Here is an 18022-nt window from a genome sequence, read left to right on the forward strand (position 1 = left end):
TAACACTATTGTGAGTACTCTCACACACCAAACTCAAGTCTCTAAACTGCTCAATTAAATCCAATTCCTTAACCATTAACATAGACATATGCAATGATTTCCGACTCAATGCATCAGCCACTACGTTTGCTTTACCCGGATGGTAATTCAAACCAAAGTCATAATCCTTCAGAAACTCTAACCATCTCCTCTGTCTCATATTCAGCTCTTTCTGATCAAACAAATACTTTAAACTTTTATGGTCACTGAAAACCTCAAATCTTGACCCGTACAAGTAATGCCTCCATAACTTCAGAACAAACACCACAGCTGCCAACTCTAAATCGTGTGTCGGATAGTTCCTCTCATGAACCTTCAATTGTCTCGAAGCATAAGCTACAACCTGCTTATTCTGCATCAAAACACCACCCAAACCCAACAATGAAGCATCACAATAAACCTCAAATGGTTCCGACGGACTTGGTAATATCAGAATAGGAGCAGTAGTTAACCTTCTCTTTAACTCTTGGAAACCTTCTTCACATTTTAAGTCCCAAACAAACGCTTGCCCCTTTCTAGTCAACATCGTCAACGGTAACGCCAACTTAGAAAATCCCTCAATGAATTTCCTATAATAACCTGCAAGTCCAAGAAAACTCCTTATCTCAGAAACTGACTTCGGAGCTTCCCACTCGGATACCGCTTCTATCTTAGAAGGATCAACAGCAACACCACCTCTTGAAATCACATGACCAAGAAAACTAACCTCTTCTAACCAAAATTCACACTTAGACAGTTTAGCAAATAACTTCTTTTCTCGTAGAACTCCTAAAACCACTCTCAAATGCTCAGCATGCTCTTCTTCAGATTTCGAATACACCAAAATATCGTCAATAAACACCACAACAAACTTGTCTAGGTACGGATGGAAAATCCTATTCATATACTCCATAAATACCCCAGGCGCATTAGTCACACCAAAAGGCATCACAGAATACTCATAATGTCCATACCTTGTTCTGAAAGCAGTCTTCTGAATATCCTCAGTTTTTACACGTATCTGATGATACCCCGATCTCAAATCTATTTTGCTGAACACACTCGCACCAACCAACTGATCCATCAAATCATCAATCCTCGGCAAAGGATACCGATTCTTGATCGTCACTTTATTCAGTTGCCTGTAGTCCACACACAACCTCATAGTACCTTCTTTCTTCTTAACCAATAACACTGGTGCACCCCACGGCGACACACTCGGACGAATAAATTTCTTATCCAACAGATCTTCCAGCTGACTCTTCAATTCAGTTAACTCAACAACAGACATACGGTACGGAGCCATCGATATCGGCCTAGTACCAGGTACCAAATCAATCGAGAACTCAACTTCACGCTCTGGCGGTAATTCATTCACTTCTTCAGGAAACACATCAGGAAAATCACACACCACGGCTAGATCGCAAATCACCAGTTTATCTTTAGCCTCCAAAGTCGCTAACAGCATAAACAACTCTGCCCCATCTGCTACTGCCTCATTCACCTGCTTTGCTGATAGAAACAAACTCTTTCCTTCCTCAATCTCAGGAAATATCACAGTCTTATCAAAACAGTTGATATAAACTCGGTTAAACACCAACCAGTTCATACCCAGGATAACATCAATCTGCACTAGTGGAAGGCACACAAGGTCCATTCCAAAGTCTCTACCAAAAATACTCAAAGGACAATTCAAACAAACTGAAGTAGTAGTCACTGAACCCTTCGCAGGAGTATCAATCACCATACTTCCATGCATCTCAGATATCTCTAATTTAAGTTTCACAGCACAATCCAAAGATATAAAGGAATGAGTCGCACCTGTGTCAATAATAGCTACAAGAGGAAAGCCATTTATATAACACGTACCTCGGATCAATCGATCATCTGCAGAAGTCTCAGAACCCGATAAAGCAAAAACCTTGCCTCCCGACTGGTTCTCTTTCTTCGGCTTAGGACACTGTGGACTGATATGACCCACCTCTCCACAGTTGAAACAAGTCATAGTCTTCAACCGGCACTCTGCAGCCAAGTGACCACCTTTTCCACACTTGAAACACTTCTTCTCATTACTGGTACACTCATGGATACGATGTCCAGCCTGACCACATCTGTAACACTTAGCAGGGGCACTGGAGTCTCCCCCACTAGGTCTCTTCATCCCGCTCTGTCTCTGGAAACCCTTGCCAGCTGCATACGGTTTTCCACGATCATTCTGATTCTTGCCTTTCCTATCAACCCTTTGCTGATAGCTCTCCGCTCTGGCCTTGGTATCCTGTTCAAAAATTCTGCAACAGTCCACCAAGTCAGAAAACACTCTAATTCGCTGATATCCAATAGCTTGCTTAATCTCGGGACGCAACCCGTTCTCAAACTTCACACACTTTGAAAATTCCCCAGTAGCCTCGTTATAGGGAGTGTAATACTTCGACAGCTCTGTGAACTTAGCAGCATACTCAGTAACAGACCGGTTGCCCTGCTTCAATTCCAAGAACTCTATCTCTTTCTTTCCTCTGACATCCTCTGGAAAATACTTCCTCAGGAATCTCTCTCTGAACACCGCCCAAGTGATCTCAGCATTCCCAGCAGTTTCCAACTCAGTGCGGACAGCAACCCACCAATCATCTGCTTCCTCTGACAGCATATGCGTACCGAACCTGACCTTCTGGTTATCGGCACACTCAGTCACTCGGAAGATCCTCTCGATTTCCTTCAACCACTTCTGAGCACCATCTGGATCGTATGCTCCCTTGAACATTGGAGGATTGTTCTTCTGGAACTCACTCAGTTGACGAGCAGCTCCCAGTCCCACAACATTCGGATTTCCTCCAAGTACTCCAGCTAGCATACCCAGAGCCTCAGCAATCGCAGCATCGTCTCTACCTCTTCCAGCCATCTCTATTCTGAAAACCCAACAAGCTAAAACAATAAGTACTGATAGGGTTACACAACACCTATCACGTACAGGGAAACAGAATAATTACGACTCGACTCGACCGACTATGCTCTGATACCACTAATGTAACACCCTTCTAAATTACCCCAAATATTTAATTAAAACAACCAAACATAAATCAGAGTAAATATGCAATTCAAGGGTGTCACACTTGACACTTCACACCATGTTCCAAAATATCCTGTCATGCTCATTTATTTAATCAAAATAAAACATTTGCATAATACGCAGCGGATAAAACTAACAACATTCAAACCATGTAACACATTACATGTAAAGTTGTTCAACAACCAAATGAAAACATAGTAAAACATCCCATCCCGATGTTACATCTACCAGAGCATGACCCACTAAGGAACTACACTAGACTCCAAGGACTAGCTTCTACTCAATCACTGCTCGTTACCTGAAACATAGTTGTAAGGGTGAGTTCCTCAATCGATATAATAAGCATTATAAATTATCATGTACTGTTAAGTAAGTTAACACATTCAATCACCCTAATCAGATCACACAATCAGTAACGGCAATATCAACTCCAAATCATACTCAACACAATCACCAAAAAAACACGTATAATATTGGAATACATCCATTCATATTATACGCCATACATACATACATTATGCAATGAGACTCCATGCATGCGGTACCGACTATTCGTGAACACATAGTTCAACCTCACCGATCAAATCCAGATACGGCTACCAAGCTCACTAGTCCCACTCATTTGAGACCTAGTGACTCACTCACTAATCCCTCACCATGGGAATTAGCTACCACCCCAAGGGCTATGATATGCACGCTAACCACCTAGCATGCAAACATCAACAACAATCCACAATAACTCACTCACTAATTCCTCACCATGGGAATTAGCTACCACCATAAAGGCCATAATATGCAAGCTAAATCACTTAGTCATGCAAACATCAACAATCATCCACAATGGACATATGCTCACACTCTAAGCCATAAACAGTCCGTTCACAATTGCATACATAATAGATACATTCACAACATTATGCATACCATCATACATCATCAACATATTTATCACATAATCATATCATGTCATGCCACAAAATCAATCACAGTATTAGCACACTCTACTAATACCTATACTGCTCAAACAACGGGAAATGATCCCTACTATATCATTCATCAGCTAAATTACATCACTCAGCTGAAACGACCAAAAACTGCACAACAACAGCTCAGAAAAATCACAATTCTGCCCATACGCGTATTGCCTAGTCCCATACGCGTATGACCCATTTCTCAGTCAATCCCATACGCGTATCACCTGTCTCATACGCGTATGCTACGCGTACCAATTCCCCATACGCGTACCAACAGAGACCAAAACCACGTTCAAAACATCATCTTCCTCATCCATACGCGTATTGCCTAGTGCCATACGCGTACCAGACCATCCCATACGCGTATTGCCTAGTGCCATACGCGTATGACCAGGAACCAGATTTCCAGATCTGCTATGGTTTTCTCTACCACGAGGTTCCTCAGATCCAACCTCCTACAATCCAATTTTTCCCAGAATTTATTCATATCATCTAACCCGAATCATCCCCTATTCGATTTCACAAATTCTAACATTTTTACATCTAATTCCTACGAATTCCCTTCCATTATAATCCAAATTTCGTTCATCCAAAAGTTCACAAATTTCAGCATACATCATTCTAATCAGAGTCAAATCAATGGTTTATCACTACCCATTATATGTTAACCCATAATACCCATCAAACGACGATAAACCCCCCTTACCTGAGTTAATCCGGCAATTGATTCTTTGACCCTCAAGCTTTTCCTTTCTTCAATCCTTGTTCTCTTGCTCTTTGCCCTTTTTCCACTTTTGAGTCGTTCTCTGTTTTCACGTGAAAACTTCTTTTTACCAAATGGGACTCTTTTTACTGATTCCAACATTATATTCCAATAATAATAATTATAATAATAATCCCCTAATATTCTAATTATTTAATTAAATTAATAAATATACTATTAACTTAAATTAAATAATTATCATATTTTATCGGGGTGTTACATGCCACGTCAATTAATGAAACACATCCAACGATCCCTGATTTTCCGTATTATTTCAATTTCTGATTTTATTTTATTTATTCCCTTTTATTTCAAAAATCAATATCTCTCTCATTTTTAATCCAAAAATTATGGGACCAATTGCATTAGTCACCAAATAAATTCTAGTTTCTATTTCTGATTTTTAATATTTTCTATTTTGTCATTTGATATTTTTTGTGAATTTTCTCTTTTCTGGTTATTTTTAATTCATTTTAAATAGTTTTTGATATTCAAAAAACACAAAAATATTTTCCTAACCTATTTGAATGATGACGGATCTATGAAAAATATTCTCATCAATTTTTAAATTGATTTGAGATTTATTTGAGATTTTAATTCAATTAGGTTATTTTTATTCATTTTTAATTGATTAAAAATAGTTTCTGACTTTGAAAAATGCTGAAATTTTTTGTCAAACCTTGTTTGACCTTGTTGAACTTAGGATAAATTACTTGGACCTTTCAAGGTTGATTTGAGGTGATTTTGAAGTTTGACCTTTCCATTATTTTTAATTCAAGTTTATTTTAATATTAAAAAATGCCAAAAATATTTTGTTAATTTCTTGACTTCCAATCTTCATCTCACTTCTGTTTTTGATTGTTTGACTTTGACTTTCAATGTTATTGGTCAACATATGATGATTGGTACATTTTATGTCATTTAATGCATTTGTATTTTTGCCATTCTTATTTCCATTATCCATCTCCTTCTTCTTCCCCTTCTTGTTTTCTTTTTGATCAATGAGTTGAAGGTTGATAAGTTAGTATTGATTAGGGAGACTTAACCTTCCTTGATTCAAATCTAATTCATCTTGATCAATTGATCAAGTGCATGGCTTTGCATTAAGGATAGGTTGTTTTCTAAATCATGCAAAAGGCTTAAATCAATACAAGATCAATCCTCTTTTTCTTTTTGGCATGGCAAGTTGTTGGAACTTGATTCACTAATCAAGACTTCTAACTTGTGTTGTTGCCTACATTATTATTGACCGACCTCAGATAGTTGTGACTTCTACATAAGTTCAATTACGATTGATTAACATAGCGCTACATTTGCCTTATGGCACACTAACTACTAACACTAACCACTAACAATTAACATTTACTTTTTTCTCTTTACTTTTATGCAATTTACTATTCTTGCACATATTATCCATTTGCTTTTCTCTTTGCTCACTTGAGCCCATGTTTATGTTAATGCCATTTTCCTTTTGCTCACTTGAGCACATAATTGTGTATATACTATTTTTGCTTGTGTTTTGTTTTGATTGTTGTGAACCAAATGCAAAGAAATGGACTTAGTTTCTAGGACTTTCCCTATGCAAAGAATGGAGAATTGGACTTCGATTCTAGGACTTTCCTTATGCAAAATTGGAGCAAATGGACCTTGATGATGAAGATGGATTAGAAGGACCAAATCTCTAAACTCACTCTTGTCCATTCTTGACTTACTTCATGAAACTTTTGATGTGTGTGCTTTTGTGCTAGGGAATTCTACTTGAGCTTAATTGGAGGACCATTGTCATGCTCATCCAAAGTGAAAGACACAAGATACATTGAGGATCTATTAAGAGACTTGTTTGATTGCTTATGCTTTGTGATTGCTTATTCCAAAGGATGGGAGCTACTTGGATCATCAATATGATCTCAAGAGAGGAACTCCATTGTGGTTTTGTTTCTTCTCACTTTTCTTTACTTAGGATTTAGCCATTCTTCTTCTTCTCTCCACTCTAACCCAAGCCAAAACCTTTTGTGCAAACATTTAACCTTTGTTTTCAACATTAGAAACCTAAGCCTTATGCTTTTGATTTTCAAACTTTCTTCTCATAACACTTATTTTGAATTGAATGTTTAAGTCAACTTTGACCATTTTTGTATATACTCCTAATTAGTAAATATAACCCATTCAAATGTCTTTTTGTGGCTTCAATGGCCACCTTCTTAATCAAATTTTCCATAACCTTTAGCTATTAGGTTTGAGTTATCCTTGTGGTAGATGTAATACTCACCTATATCCTTAATGATGGACAATGAGTCTTCCATGCTTATTATAGGGTTAACCCCTCACTAGCATGTTGAAGCTATCCTCACATGGTGGATTTGTGGTTTTAGGTTGAGTTTTCTCCCTTTGATAACAAAATACCTTAATGCTTTTGGACCAATCAATTCACCAACTTGTTTTGAGATTTTTACCCCGAACTACGAGGTTTTGATCCTAATCTTTTTTAAGATGGTACGTAGGCAATGGGTTTATCCATCCAAACACAAAATGTAAATAAACTTGTATATTCTTTCCTCATCTCTTCAATCATGTTTTCACAAACAAAATTTTCCACAAAACAAACAACCTTCACAACAAGTATGAAAAGGGCTCCCTAGGAGTACCTAGGATCTTTTGGGTGCCTAACACCTTCCCATCACATAACCAACCCCCTTACCCAGATCTCTGTTTCTTTTACTAGTTTTTGTTAAAACTATTAGGTTTTTGTTCGCTTTCTAACCATTCCTTTGGATAAATAGAAGTGCGGTGGTGACTCGACTTGTATGATTTACCTTGGATTTAGTCAATATCTCTAATGGTAACGAATACCCCGCTACACCAATCAATTCTCTATTTTCCAAATTCATTACTCATCATCACTCTCTGCATTCAAACCCTCTCCACATTCAATCTCTGCTCCTCACGAATTCAATCATTCTCACCTCACTTGAATTCTCAAAGTGTAATAACTCAACACATTTTTCAGAAGAAGTTCCTTAGGAGAAAAAGAAGAAGAGTCAGAAAAAAAAAGAGGATTCGAGAAGATTTCATAGCTTTTTAGGCGCTACACCGATGAGTTACCTCCACTTGTCTCACTACAACAAACAAGACCTTAGACAGCGCTTTTTTTAGCCTTAGACAGCGCTTTAAAGCGCTGTCTAAACCTCCGCTGCTAAAGGTTTAGACAGCGCTTTTTTAAATCTTAAAAGCGCTGTCTAAGCCCCCCCCTTAGACAGCGCTTTGGCCAAAAGCGCTTTCTAAGACCCTCCTATTTTAATTTTTTTAGGTATACCTTAGACAGCGCTTTTCAAAAAGCGCTGTCTAAGCCCCCCCCCCCCCTTAGACAGCGCTTTGGCCAAAAGCGCTTTCTAAGACCCTCCTATTTTAATTTTTTAGGTATACCTTAGACAGCGCTTTTCAAAAAGCGCTGTCTAAGCCCCCCCCCCCCCCCCCCTTAGACAGCGCTTTTGCCTAAAGCGCTTTCTAATCCCCCTTAGACAGCACTTTTTACAACCATTCAATTTCTAAATATATTCGTTACATTTTCATTAAACTAAATTCATTCCACCATTTCCATACATACAAAATCACCACTACAATTACAACATTACGACTTTAGCCCAATTCATACATTCATTTCCCACACTCACATTACAATCCTAATTCAAAACACTTGGAATTCAAGTACAACAATAAAAATCCACTTGAAACTTGTCCTTAGCATACACCAACGCTCCACGACTTTCAAATGTCCAAAACTCCAATCGTAGTCAGATTCTATGAATCCAACCACAACTTGGTGGGAGAGGCGGACGAAGAGTTGCGAGTAGTACTGCGGTTGTGTATATTTCAAGTTGTCTAACAGCTATCTGTGGTAACCCAAACTTGGCCTCTACCATTTCTCCCTGCTCAGTAGACCGAAGTGTGCCCTGCAATGCACCATGGGAAAATTTTACAACCGCGTCCCCTCTTAACCTTCGCATCAAGCAGAACATTTTTAGAAAGAAAAAAAATTAACAATGATAAAGCTAAATGTATAACCTACCATCACAGATCCGGGTGGCTGGGATTGAATAGCCAGATATGTAGGGCCACCACCCCGGCCAATACTGCCTCCACGGCCATGGAACAGTGTAACTTTAATACCGTAATCATTGCAAGCAGCAACAACATCCTCCTGAGCTTTGTAAAGTTCCCATGCAGCAGTGAAGCGTCCAGCATCTTTACCAGAATCAGAATATCCAACCATAACCTGCATATACAAATTTACAACACTATCAAATGAATTTCACATGATAACTGTAACATAAAATCAAATACACCTCGGAGTAAAAAGGTACCTCTTGATGACCGTTGTGATTCTTAATGACGTGTTCGTGGTACCAGTCTATTGATAAAAGTTTCCGGATAACTGAACCAGCTTCTCTTAGGTCCTTCACGGTTTCAAATAGAGGGACAACCCGCAACCTGTTGTAAACACGTCATAAGATTCAAATATTCACAAAACAAACATAATAGACAAGTAATTTTTCATCTAAAGCACCATTTCGATCACACAAATTGAAAGATAAATAAGTTCGACTTAAGGTTTCCTACTTACGTTCCACCAGGACATGCTCTTCCCAACTCTCCAGTAGCAGCGAGCCGTGCATCCTTTTGTAAAAGCTCAACTGCAAGAACATCACTTGCCTGACAATCAAGAAAAAGTGGATAAAATTTCATTAATAATTAGATAGAAAAATGAAGGATCTGAGGATTGATTAATGATTTAGCACAAGTTGTAGCCATAAGCAATTAGTCATACACTTGAGGCCATAGAGATCACATAAGCTCCAAGTGAATCACTCCCTAGTTCAGCAGCAATTTGGAATGTATCCAAGACTTCTTTAACATCAGCCGGGACCTAAAAAAATCAAGATACCAATCAGAAATAGCAAGAACTTTGAATAGATCACAGGCCTCGGTAAATTAGAAATATCACAATGGTGGTAATATAACTGGTCAAGACTCGGTACATTGTATAAAAAGTGAAAACTCTTAACTGTCTCACCTCTATACTGACAGGAACTAGTGGCCTCTTCCCTTTCAGCTCTCTGGTTAAGAAATCTAATTTCTTTTCTTCATCCCATTCACTGTAAGTACCCATATCCAAATACGTTGTGATTGCATCAAGCGTGTCAGCATGTCTCCCTGATTCCTGTAATACAGATCGTTTCAGAACATAGTTGATTACTACAGAAATGATAAAAATCAAATACAAATCAGACCTGGCGCAAGTCAAGCTTCATTAGAACCATTCCAAAGGTAGCAACTCTACGAATGAGATCAGCAAGTCGACCATCAGCTAGCACCCCGGATCCGTATGATTGCTGAAGACACGGAAGGTTAAATAGCAATTGTGGAGTGTGGACAAACCATTCAGGAAAAAGAGGGAATGAGAAAGAGTACCAGAGATTCATAGCAGAGAAGCAGAGGTTCCAAAAGCTGGTCAGCAGTTTCATAATAATCCAAAGGATCGTAGTCACATGCAACATCCTCAAGAAGAAGTTCTAACCGTCTACGGCTCCTCTCAAGCTAAACACACAAATTTCATGCATTTATTTGAATGGTGATTTTAAACTCAAATTGCGAGTTGCTATATCAAAACCGAAAATATGTGATTTCAAGTACTCATCACCGGAATCAATCTGAAGCAATACCTTATCCTTTACATTTCCCAAGACAACTCTATAAGGAGCAATTCCAGGAAGTTGAGGAAGCTGTGGCTCTAAAAGCTTCTGAAAACCGGACTTTCCTGTTTGGGATTCTGTCATTTTATTTAAATGCAGCTAATTGACCATGAAGTAAAAATGATAGACCTTCTTTAAAGCATTGCTGACTCGACGCAAATAATGAGGAACAGCTTTCCAGAGTGATTGCTCCACTATATTCAAACCTTGGAAGATAAAAAAAATGTTATTATATGCCAAGTTGTTATTTTTCTTTTCACGTGAACTAGAAAACCTTGATACTCGAGAAAATACAGAAAATCCCATCAATTGATGACAGCTGAAAACAAGACTAAGCATTACGCACTTGTAGTTTAGAGCAAGTTATTAGATAAAAGATAACTGAAGTATAAGCCCGTGCGTTTAAGGAATGAGTTTTTTCACATAATTTTTCTTTTCATAGAATCTCTAATCTAATACAAATTAAACTTATACCTCGAGTCCCGGGTGGCGAGGAGGATGGCTAACGCAGTCATCTGTGTGGCTGTTTTCCACTTCCCCAAGTTATTAACAGCAACGGCCTATTATACCAAGTTTCATGATATAAGCTCATAACTTTGTGCTAATACCAGCTAGTTAATTCAATTTCAAGTGTACAGAAGATGAAACAGACCTCTAAAAGCTTACTATCCTGGGAAGCAGCCCATTCCCTGACAGCAGACATGGTAATCTATAACATGAATAAAAAATTATAAGGTATCTGATTTGGTCACTAATGCAAAACCAGTAAATCAGGGCAAAGTATGATGTCTCAAAAGCATAATGAAAATACACGAGTATGGCTAATTTACCATATAAATATGGATCTCAGTGAGTCAGAGAATTAAGCTTTTGGGTAATTATATACTAATTATGCATCACCAACATGCCAAAGCAAAATACAATTACAGGTATATACACAAGATGGAAACAAAATGTTACCCCTAATTAAACTATCAGAGATTTCGCTCCCAGAGCACCGTAGATTAAAACAATAGATCATCAAATGCTTGAAAAATCTCCATTCCCACACACAAACTGATTATCTAACCCACCTTGGCTTCGGCCCAGTTCACTCAGTAGTATGAAAAATAACATCATTAGTAATTCTTATTCTTTGACTGTTACAATGAACACCAGTTTAATTGTAAAGGTAAGTTGGTGTAGTAAGAGTTCATTCATTAGTACACATAAACACGTTACAAACAAAACATCAAAGAACAAAATATGAAAAATGGAACAAAATAAAGAAATATAATAATACAAAACAATTAAGATGCATGAATTTAGTGATACATGAAGAAGGACCCTCACACAGTTCCCAGTGATGTAAAGAAGAGCTTATTAGTAAAGCATGCATTAGAAGTCAGATAAGCATTCATTACCTCTCTGCCAATGATGGCAATGGCAGGTATAGGTAGTAACCAGGGTGCTTGTGCAAACAAACCAACATCCAAAGGTCTAGTACATAATAAAACCAATGTGGCAGCAACCATAAGCTGCATTGAGTAGAACACATGCATGTTTAACATTATTAGTTTCAATACAAATTTTCTACTTTTAGATTCATTAACATGTGCCTTTCGGTATGCAATTGCAATTGCATCAAAAGTTAAGAATTGGAAGAAATACCTTATCAGCTACAGGATCTAAGAATGCACCAAATGAAGATTTTAAATTCATCTGCATTGCAAGCAACAAATTTAGTAAAAGAAAAAAGTGATAGAAGAAAAATATAGGGTTAGTTAGTGGTGTTTGAAGTGAATTGAATAACCTTGCGAGCAATGTAACCATCAAGCCAATCTGTAACAGAAGCAGCAATGAAGATTGTGGTAGTAGCTACTGTTCCTTGCCAACCATCCAAATAGAAAGCTACACAGAACACAATTATATACAAAAATAGATAAAATTGAAAATGAAAATGTTGCAGTGAGCGGAATAGGGGAAACACTTACTGGCAACAAGAAGCGGCACGGCGGCGACACGGCCAAGAGTGAGAATGGTGGGTAGAGTGAGCAATTTGGAAGATTGTGGTTGTTCTTGTTCTTGTTCTGGTTCTGGCTGTGGTGGAACGGTAGAAACTAGGGCTTTTCCAGAAAGCCCCAAATTGGCGGAGAAGAGGGGGGTTTATTGGAAATTGGGAATTTAGTTGCGGAGGAGGTGTATCTGAAGCGTTTGTGTTGGTGGAAGTTTCTGGAGGTGAAGGAGTTTGAGAATGAGAGGAAGAGGGGTTTGACGGCGGCGGTGGCGGCGGTTGAAAACAAATTGTTTGTTTTAATACAAATACAAAAGAGAGAAAGAGAAAATAAAATGTGGTTTAAACTGAAAGACTTTAAACAGCGCTTTCTCAAAAGCGCTGACTAAGGTCTATATTTAAAAGCGCTTTCTAAAAGCGCTGTCTAAGGGGGGGTCTTAGACAGCGCTTTCTAAAAGCGCTGTCTAAGACCCCCCCTTAGACAGCGCTTTCATTATTTTTTTAGAACATTTTCCGTGTTTTATTTTTATCTTAACCTTAGACAGCGCTTTCTTTTAAAAGCGCTGTCTAAAATGCGCTGTTAAAAAACCTTTTTGGCGTAGTGTCTTCGTCATTTCATAGCATGTTTGTTACTGGAGCGTGGGGGAGGATTAGGGGAATCAAATCCCTAACCTCTAAGGCTTTGATTCCGATATATGAGAGTTTAATTTTGATTCCAAGGATTAGGGTTCTTTGAGGATTTGCTTTGATTCATACTTTTGAGAGGGAATTAGGTTGTTTCACTGTGATATTTAAAATCAGGATGAAGAGTTGGAGAACGTGATGTAAATTGTTTGGACATTAGAGCTTCGCCGCTGGAGGCAACCTCCAGCGTGACGGAGGAGAAACTAAGGTCAGGTGGAGAGAGGTTCTTCATTTTTAATTTTTGAACTCTGAATTTTTACTAACACGTAAATAACGTGTTTGATGTTGGTCAATTGCACACGTGTCCATGGCCTGCTGACTCACTATTCCAACCCATTCCCTTTAGCCTCCAGCTTGTGTTAATTTTGGGCTTTTTGGCCCGATTATGCTGCCTACATGCTCTCCCATGGTTGGCACCCCCTGTTTCCTTTTCTTGGTTAATTTTGGGCCCTGACTTGGGCATATGATAATCACACTCATGTGTTTACCTTGAAAAGTGGTAAACAACCGCTGATCTTCCAAATTTCTAAATTTGGTCACTTACAGGATCGATCAGATTGATCCTAGGACATGTGCTAAATTTCTCGTAAGCATAACGTTGATAAATGATCGGACTAAACGTCAAATCGAAGCGTTAAATAAAAACTAAAGACAAAAAGAGTGACTTGAACAAAAGAACAATCTTAAATCAGTATTTAGAACTATTAAAGAAGAAGTAAATGACGGGAATTGTAGAAGGATTGAAAGCAATCAAAAAAGTTGGTAAGTGCTGGAATCTTTAAAAATGTAAGGTAAAAGTTCAAAGTAACGAAAGGAACTAAAGATCTTTAAACTTGTAAATGATGAAGTAAGAAATAAAGTGTTTGAGAGTAAAAAGCAAGGAAAGATATTTTTGAAAAGAAAGTAAAGATAACTTTGTAATGCTTTGAAATGATTAAACAATGGTGTAGACAACGTACATTCTGCGTTTTACAATTCTTCTTCACACGAATACTTAGTAAATTTGCAGGTTTTTATACACAATTTTACACACTTTTCTAACTCTAAGACCCTATATTTATACTGAAATTCTGGTATCAGATATGAGATGTCGAAGGTAATGTCACGACACTAATATCTGAGTAAAACCAACAGGATAAAGATAAATAATAGTAGTGCAAGAGACACAAGTAATTGTTAACCCAGTTCGGTGCAACTCACCTACGTCTGGGGGCTACCAAGCCAGGAAGGAAATCCACTAAATAGAATCAGTTCAAAGACTCTCAGTACACTCCACAAGTTACAGTCTTTTTCACCTAATCTCTATCCGTGTGATTTTTACCTAAGAACTCTTAGATATGAGAACCCACTCACTCCCCCTCAATCACACCTGTGATTTTAAACAACAATTACTTATGAAAAGAAGACACTCTTCAAAGACACACACTTGATCTTACTTAGCAGCTTCAATCAAGTAGACTCACACTTTATTTTGCTTAACAACTTCAATCAAGTAGACACACACTCATGCTTAAAAGCTTTGAGTGATAAATTACAACTCACAAATCAGACCAATTCAATCATCTATGGATGAATTGAATGGCTTACAAGTCACACGACCACACAAGATACAAACCCTCATTCTCTCTCAATATTTTGCTCTATATTGGTTGTGTATCAAATGAGGTTTTCCATGTCCTTTTTATAGAAGCTTTCAGCTGGGCTTGGACATCATAAAACCCTAAAACTATTTTCCATTCAAATCTTCTCATGCAAGCTGATTAGATCTCTTTGGAAAATAAGTAAATCTGGTTGTAATTATTGATTGAATGTGATTGTGAATCAGATCTTCAATCATACATAGATTGTCATTAAACACGCAGTCACATAACACATAACATTCACCCTGAATGTTCTGTGTACAAATGTCATGACATCGAGTCTAACATCCTGGAACAATCGTGCATAATTCCAATTTAAATATTCAGCAGGTACATAATATCAGATGTCATGACATCGTGTATGATATCCTGAAACAATCCTGCATGATTATGTTTTTAAACTCCAGCATGTACAAGATATCTTAAGTTAAGACATCACATACAACATCTTGTGAACACTCTTTGTTTTACCAAAATTGCTGCCAACACTTAGAACCAACAAACTCTCCCTTTGGCAAATTTTGGCTAAAACATATATCTGTCCATTTTGTTCACAAGAAAAAATACATCAGCAGTTAAACAACATAACAGCGGTTTAAGTAGCAGCAGAAGCAAACACACAGAATTACTAGTTATAATAGCACCTAGTAAAACACACAAATGCACAAGGGTACTTCTTCTCCCCCTAAGTCTGTACAACACAGACGTCTCCTTTAACAATAACAGCACATGTAACACTCAGAGTCACCCTCTGACATCTTCTTCAACATCACCTGTGCACCACATCAGATAACAATCAGAGTCACCCTCTGACATCTGCTTCAACATCTGTAAACAGAACAACATTTTGTCTTACATCAAACACATCTCCTTCAACATTAGTTGTTCATCTGTTCAGCTACACCAGCACACACATCTCCACACAGCTCCACATATTTAACTGCTCCACATAATCACTTCTCCCCCTTTTTAGTCAAAATAGACCAAAGGTGACCAATTAGACAAAATAAATGTCAATTAGCCTGGCAGAGAATGTCACCACAGATGTTATAACATATAAAATGTTAAAACATAAATGTTAGGAGATACAAACCATAATTATACATAGCTGTAAAAGCTGAGATAATTAGAAATCCATGGAACTCATTGTAATACCCCAAAATTTACCCTTCATTATTTCCTGAAGAAAAAAAAAACGAAAAAAAAAAGTTAAAAATAAATAAATAAATAAAATTAATTAAATAAATAAATAAAATATAACAAATTTTTTTGGACTTGGGTCTCCCTCATTTGAGCCCACTACCCACGAAAATCAGTCTATAAATACTGAAGTTTCAGTAGAGGAAAAGACACTTGGAGTTACACTGGGAGATTCACTGGAGAAAGATTTTGAGAGAAGGAAACCTAGGAACTACTCTGCAGCGACCTTCAAGCAGCCCTGAGAAGTTCACTCTGCCTCACACAAACCCTAGTATTACTTTGCAGATCCGGCCGTACCATTCAATCTTAATCAATCTCTCCAATCAGGTTTGCCATATATCCATCATCTTTATGCCTTTAATTTGAATGCTCTAAATGTATGAGGTATTATGGGTGAATTTGATACCCTTTTGATGCATGTGTTTGACAAGAGGTTTAGGCCTCCTACCCTTGATTGCTTTTTGTGAGCTTTTTGTGAATTTTGATGGAATTATTCATGTGGTTACATTTTGATTTAGGGGCAACTCTTGGTTACCCTATTTTGTTTCTCTAACCTGTCTTTGTGTTGCCATGGTATTGTTTTCCCTGGATTTTACCTTGTTTGTCTAACCTTTCTGTTGAGTTTTCGTGAGGGCTCACATACTCTTGCAGGGATACCATCCGGAGGTTTATCCTGATTAATCGTATTGACTGATTTTCTTTGATGGTCTAGCTGGAGAGATCTCAGGGTTGCTAATCCTTTAATTGCTGTAACTTCGGATCTTTATCCGTGTGGTAATTTTTTCCTTTTCTCGTACTTTATCGCTTTCTTAGCTGGAAGACCTCGATAGGAGGCAATGTTTGAGCCCCTTGGTGGCATTTTACTTTGAGATACATGTTTTGTGTTTTGTATTCATATCCCCACATGTAGCGCGGTTCCTTCGTCAAGGACTGCCTGTTTGCCCTCGAGCATCCCAAACCCTAAAACCCAAAGCAACACATTTACTCCTTCTACTACAGGCGAGTAAGTCTCCAAAGGTCGAGCATCCGGTAGATTGCGTAGTGACGTCGTTCGTCCAAAACCCAATCCACAACCCCGTAGTTAGCCGAACTACGGCTTGCTCTGATTCTCATTCCAGATGAGATACGTAGGCATAAGACGCGATGTCTTAGCGAGCACACATCCCCCAACCCATAGGTCAGCCGAGCTACGAAGACTCTGATTCTCATATTCAGATGAGATACGTATGCAGTGGATGCGACATCCGCGCGAGTCTTTTTCATTTAACCTTTTTTTTGGTAAACAGCACAAGATAAACTCACACCCTTTAGACAAGAACTACAAAAGTGGAACCCGTAGAGTACTATGGATGCGTAGGGGTGCTAATACCTTCCCTTCGCATAACCGACTCCTGAACCCAAGATTTGGTTGCGAGACCCCGTCTTGTCCTTTCCTTTTTCAGGTTTACTTCGAGCGTTTCCTTTCCCTCCTTTGGGATGAATAACGCACGGTGGCGACTCTTCTGTCTTTTTCTTTCGCCGGTTGTTTTTTTCGCACACTGTATTTTTCAGGTTGCGACAGCTGGCGACTCTGCTGGGGAGTTAAGAAGTTGACCTCTTGCTGGTCCATCTTCCCTAAGCGAGTCCCTCCTAGCTCGTGTGATTTTTTGTTTATTGGGTGTTCATGCTTTTGTACATTTATTTACTTACTTGCTTGCATTCATCTGCTGTATCTGTTGGAGCTGTTGTTTGTTTGTTGGGATGGGATGTTCTACGAGAGATAAGCCCATTACCCAGGCTTGAGTGCACACACAGGTTTTAGAGTGGATGATCATGAGGCTTGCGTGGCATGTTGCTACGTTAAGTCGTTCGTGAAGAACCACACCCAGACGAGGTTTCTCTTGGATATATTATGTCCTACGGATGTTCCGTAACGACATGATGTTCCTTTAGAAAT

General features: G+C 38.3%; 1 protein-coding gene and 1 pseudogene across 1 annotated transcript; both read right to left on the reverse strand.

Moving 5' to 3' along the window:
* Nucleotides 1-8822: 8822 nt before the first annotated feature.
* Nucleotides 8823-10673, reverse strand: LOC127132449 (phosphoenolpyruvate carboxylase 4). The gene is made up of 8 exons (XM_051061402.1): nucleotides 10540-10673; nucleotides 10289-10414; nucleotides 10108-10209; nucleotides 9891-10037; nucleotides 9645-9743; nucleotides 9441-9529; nucleotides 9181-9307; nucleotides 8823-9092 (listed from the first exon to the last, which is right to left on the reverse strand). The coding sequence occupies exons 1-8, from the start codon at nucleotides 10651-10653 to the stop codon at nucleotides 8838-8840; spliced, it is 1059 nt and encodes a 352-aa protein (XP_050917359.1). The 5' UTR covers nucleotides 10654-10673; the 3' UTR covers nucleotides 8823-8837.
* Nucleotides 10674-11006: 333 nt separating this feature from the next.
* On the reverse strand, nucleotides 11007-12842 carry LOC127129584 (CDP-diacylglycerol--glycerol-3-phosphate 3-phosphatidyltransferase 1, chloroplastic-like; annotated as a pseudogene).
* Nucleotides 12843-18022: the final 5180 nt, after the last annotated feature.

The sequence above is a fragment of the Lathyrus oleraceus genome, chromosome 3 (assembly GCF_024323335.1).
Source record: "Lathyrus oleraceus cultivar Zhongwan6 chromosome 3, CAAS_Psat_ZW6_1.0, whole genome shotgun sequence".
NCBI classification, from domain to species: Eukaryota; Viridiplantae; Streptophyta; class Magnoliopsida; order Fabales; family Fabaceae; genus Lathyrus; species Lathyrus oleraceus.

Bases quoted from the DNA above. Each gene is read 5' to 3' on its own strand.
- LOC127132449 (XM_051061402.1), bottom strand. From the start codon at position 10,653: ATGACAGAATCCCAAACAGGAAAGTCCGGTTTTCAGAAGCTTTTAGAG. The intron at 10,038-10,107 runs GTCTGATTTGTA...TCTGTATTACAG, and splicing joins TGAAGCTTGACTTGCGCCAG to GAATCAGGGAGACATGCTGA. The intron at 9,093-9,180 runs GTACCTTTTTAC...TTGTATATGCAG, and splicing joins ATCACAACGGTCATCAAGAG to GTTATGGTTGGATATTCTGA.